This window comes from Mesocricetus auratus, unplaced genomic scaffold, assembly GCF_017639785.1.
Source record: "Mesocricetus auratus isolate SY011 unplaced genomic scaffold, BCM_Maur_2.0 Super-Scaffold_100026, whole genome shotgun sequence".
NCBI lineage: Eukaryota > Metazoa > Chordata > Mammalia > Rodentia > Cricetidae > Mesocricetus > Mesocricetus auratus.
In genome coordinates, this window is record NW_024429207.1 from 19,352,432 (window position 1) to 19,356,994 (window position 4,563).

At 38.8% G+C, this 4,563-nt stretch overlaps 1 protein-coding gene across 1 annotated transcript; it reads right to left on the minus strand.

Annotated features, from left to right (window-relative positions):
- Positions 1–1,568: 1,568 nt before the first annotated feature.
- On the minus strand, positions 1,569–2,337 carry LOC101829229 (translationally-controlled tumor protein-like). The gene has a single exon (XM_040731960.1). The coding sequence runs from the start codon at positions 2,306–2,308 to the stop codon at positions 1,790–1,792; it is 519 nt and encodes a 172-aa protein (XP_040587894.1). The 5' UTR covers positions 2,309–2,337; the 3' UTR covers positions 1,569–1,789.
- Positions 2,338–4,563: the final 2,226 nt, after the last annotated feature.

Consider the following 4,563-nt stretch of genomic DNA (forward strand, 5'->3'; position numbering starts at 1 on the left):
CACACAGGCTACATGCTTTCTTTTCTACCTGTGTGAAAATAAAGCAGCTGTTCAGTGGGTCACAATACAATTGCAAAAAAATGAAATGATTTAATATGTAATTAATTATACATGAATTAATATATAATTAATAAAAATAAAGTAACCAATAAAGATTGTAATTCTTTAATTTTAATTACATTTCTTCCCTTCCCTTTTCATCATTCTAAGCCCTCCCCATTCTCCTTCAAAGTTATGACCTCTTTTTTTCACTAATTGCTATCAAATGCATAGATGTACATGTGTATACATATATATTTCTGATTTAACCTGCTCAGTCAGTATAATATTATGTGATACTAACAATCAGTTGGTGTGGTCTTCCATAGGGAAGACTACCTCTCCTCTCTGGCTCCAAGCTTTCCTTAGGTGCCTGTAGTTCTCTTTGTAGAGTGGAGGCTTCTGGCATGGAGGCATGTCCATTTGTGTCATTTTGCTCAGCTCATATTTGGTCGGTTATGTTGGTGAGGCTTTGTAAGTGTAGCTCTCTGAATTTCCTAGGAAACACAATCTCACAGCAAGCTCCCAGATCCTCTGGCTCTTATACTTTTTCTACCCCCTTGTCTGCAATCTTTCTCATGCATTAGGTATGGGATTATTTTGTAGATGTTATGAATTTGACATGAGCTCGACAATTCTGCATTTTGATTAGCCATAGTTTTCTATAGTGGTCTCTCTTGCCAAGAGAAGTTTCCTCAATGAGGGGATGAAGACTACACTTGTTGGTAGGTATAGAGGGTTAGAAATGATAAGTTTTGTAAATTATTGGTTGTGTTCTTTCCTCCAGTAACCACAACTTCACTAGCCATGAGTAATTAATCTAGGTTTCCAGCACAAGGCTTGTTTTTCCTCTTGTTGAGCAGATCTTAAGTCCAATTAGAGAACCGTTGGTTACCACTAAGCTATGTGTGCTGCTACTGAGCCCTTAATGTGCATGTTGGTCATTAATATGGTCCATAGGTGTGCCATAGCTGGGTAGGAACATTGGTTGCATCTCTTCTTTGGAAGCTTACACAGTGGCTTCTGGTACTGAAAAGCTAGTTCTCAGGGAGGGTTCCTTTAGGTTAGTTCTGGGTCAGGGGTCTCTGGGCCCTGTTTCTGAAATACATGATGACTTCATTAATAGGGAATTGTGTTCCACTCCTTGGGGACACGAAGGAAAACGGCAATAGGACACACACACACACACACACACACACACACACACACACACACACACACAAACACACTCCCCATACTCCCCATGAGTCTCTTGAACAGCCCTGACCAACAACTAAAAAAAAAAGGCTTTTTTTATATCATCTGTTTTTTTTGTTAAGTGATCTTTGGCTGTTTAAGGTGTACCATTAGCCCAGATGAGAGAATTTAATTAAGCCTTATACACACATTTGTACATAGAATTACATGTATTATAGGCATTTTAAATGTAAATACTTAATAGTATGATTGCTTGTCACCTTTTCAGACATCTTTATTGTTCCTGTACACACCTCTCTCCTTCTTTAGGAATGCAATTCTTTTTTTTTTTGTGAATTTAAATGCACTTTATTTTCAGACACCTACATGACATGTTCTTTCTTTAAAAAAAAAAGAAAAGAAAAAGAAAAAAAAAAAACAATGTCTCCACTCCAAATAAATCATGGTCAAAATAAAAGCTCAAGATGACATCAGTCCCATTTGTCCTTAGTCCTGGTGCTGTATGGATGGTAAACAGCAGCCTGCTATGCCGAAAGGTAATAGATCCAGTTTGTTAACATTTTTCCATTTCTAGGCCGTCCTTAAAGAAAATCATGAAAGGAGTCACACCATCTTCACGGTAGTCGAGGAGAGCAACCATGCCATCTGGATTCATGTTCTCACCAATAAAAAACTGGTAGTTATTGAAATTAGCAAGGATATGCTTAATTTGCTTTGCAGCTCCAGTCATAAAAGGCTTTACTCTTTCAGGTTTCTGTTCTTCAAGTTTGCCTTTGAGTGACTTCATGTAATCTTTGATGTACTTTTTGTAGGCCTCTTTTGTGAAGCTGGTTTCTTGTAAGTGGTGGTTCATGACAATGTCAACACAGGTGACTACTGTGCTTTCGGTACCTTCACCCTCTGGGCCTTCAGCTGAAGCATTCCCACCAATGAGCGAGTCATCGATGTTACCTTCTGTTCTACTGACCATCTTGCCCTCCACCTCCAGGCACAGCCCGTCCACGATCTCCCGGATCTTGTAGATGTCTGAGAACAGCTCGTCATGGCTGATGATGTCCCGGTAGATGATCATGGTGGCGGCTGGAGACAGCGGCGCTAGTCTGACAGCGCGGTGCAGCAGGAGCGGTGCTCGGGGGGAAGGGGGAGCGGGCGGAAAAGCAGGAATGCAATTCTTATCTACATATTGAAATAATGGCATGAAGGATTTTGTTGTATGTTTTATAAATATAAAACACACACTAATTTAAGATGTTTTCAAGTTCTTTGGACTATAAACTGCTCAATTTTCAGTTCCTATTGCTGGACTCACACTCTAATTGCTGAATTCAACCTTCTTTCATTGGGTGAAGAGTAAAAATAACTACTATAAAAGGGAGATTATAAAATCTAATTTTTCCTGTACCCTCTGTAATACTGGCTATTAATCTATATCAGCATGTGGCAAAGATTTGTAAGCAGAATGTACAAGATGCAAACTGTGCATACATCAATGTAAAGAAAGCAATAATCTTTAGTTTAAAACCCATAGATCCATTAGGCTCCTTTGGGTTAGTGGGTTCTGTTTTGTGCATGCCTTTATGATGTTTATTTATTTCAAGTTTTAAAACATCTATTTCTCTTTTGAGAAAATGTAGATAGCCTATTTGAAATAGAGCTTAAATTTTGAGAAATATACAATTTTGTTAAGATGAACTCATGTAACTAATACTTAGATGACTTGAAATTTTGTTAGGATTGGGTGTACAGAAAGCTGAGATGTCCACAAGAGAGCAGAATAGTTATGAATTAACATATGGGCTCTATTTGCCAGTTCTTGGAGTTCAATGTAAGTTGTTAGTTTTTAGCAGCATTTTCATGTACTACTAAAGCACAAAAGCATATGATGTTTTGAAAAATAAGGATACATGACTTCTAGTCTCATGAAACATCTTTCTTCATGGAAAAGATGAAGCATTTCAATTTCTAGCTGTAAGTATGAGCAAATGACACAATAAAGAGATCATTTTTATATATTAAGTATGTACTTCTTTCTTGGACTTTTTTTCTAAATCTAGTCAGTTACAGATAAGGCTTAGGAGAAGCAGAGTTCCTGATTTCACTTGGGAGAGTTGAAGATTCTTATAGCTTTGTCATCTTCTGAGGGGCACCATCATCCCTTCTATAGACAGCTCAGAAATCTTCCTTTTATACTGGCATGGTCTGTGAGAATCTAAGTAGTTCATTATGTGGGGTGCATATTTCAGATCAGTGCTATTAAGGACTCTTCTGTGTCCCAGAGAAATGAGTTCTGATGCTCTGAAAGTCACATGAAGAAATATTATTGGGTAGGTGATGCTATGAAGAACAGTGTAAGAATTTAGGAAAGGTTGTATTTTCAGCAAAATCTCTGTCAAATCCATAGAGGGAGCCTGCCTTTCAATGGGGGAATATCTCTTTGTCTATAGGAAATTCCCAAAGGACATACGAAGCTCAAAACCTGTGGCAGTTAGAGCTACGGTAGTTGGTAAATGGAGGGCATAAAGCAGAGTTTGGAAAGTGTGCTCCATAATTCATTCAGGGGTCAAAACCTGGGCACTTCCTAACACAGCTTCAAACACCAGACAGGCTGAAACTTGTTTCTACCACACACTAAACTTGAGAAAAACACTCACCCTTTTCCCCTATTAATTAGGGATGAGAACACTGTTGTTAGTTTTACTTAGTATAAAAATGGGTGCATTAACATATACGAAGTATATACATGTATAGTACTAATGAATACCCTCACTAAGGAGAATTAAAGTCCCATCAGATAACTGTTGGTTGTCCCCAAGACAAAAGTGCCACCACTGCACCAATGCAGACAGTTACTGTTGTGGTCCATAGGTTTACAGCTGGGTAGTATTACTGATTGCTTTCTCCCTTGGTGGCTTGCCAGTACCTTTGATACTGTGAGAGCCAGTCCTCGGGGAGGGGCTTCCGTGTCAGTTCCATCTCAATCCCTTCAAGTTTTGTGTCTGCAGTATATAGTGTTTTCAGCAATATGTTCTTTACTTTCAAATTTTGGAGGGCAAAGGAGGTCATAGACTCTAGAGTAGATCCTTTTACAGCCATTTTCCTAAGCCAATTTAATTTCTCCTCTTGTCTAAATACTTGTCCTTTGACTGATGGCTAAGTGTAGCTTTTATCCCCCATCAAAGAAGCCTCCTTTTGAAAAAAGAAACAGGAGACAATTGCAGAGACCTACAGCTGCTCAAGAGGTGGAGAACAAGTGGCTGGGGGTACCCAGCACAACCCTTCTCTCTGAGTCTTGGGGGAAACTGTGGAAAATGGGGCAGAAAGACTTTA

Coding starts and splice junctions, on each gene's coding strand:
- LOC101829229 (XM_040731960.1), bottom strand. CDS start 2,308: ATGATCATCTACCGGGACATCATCAGCCATGACGAGCTGTTCTCAGAC.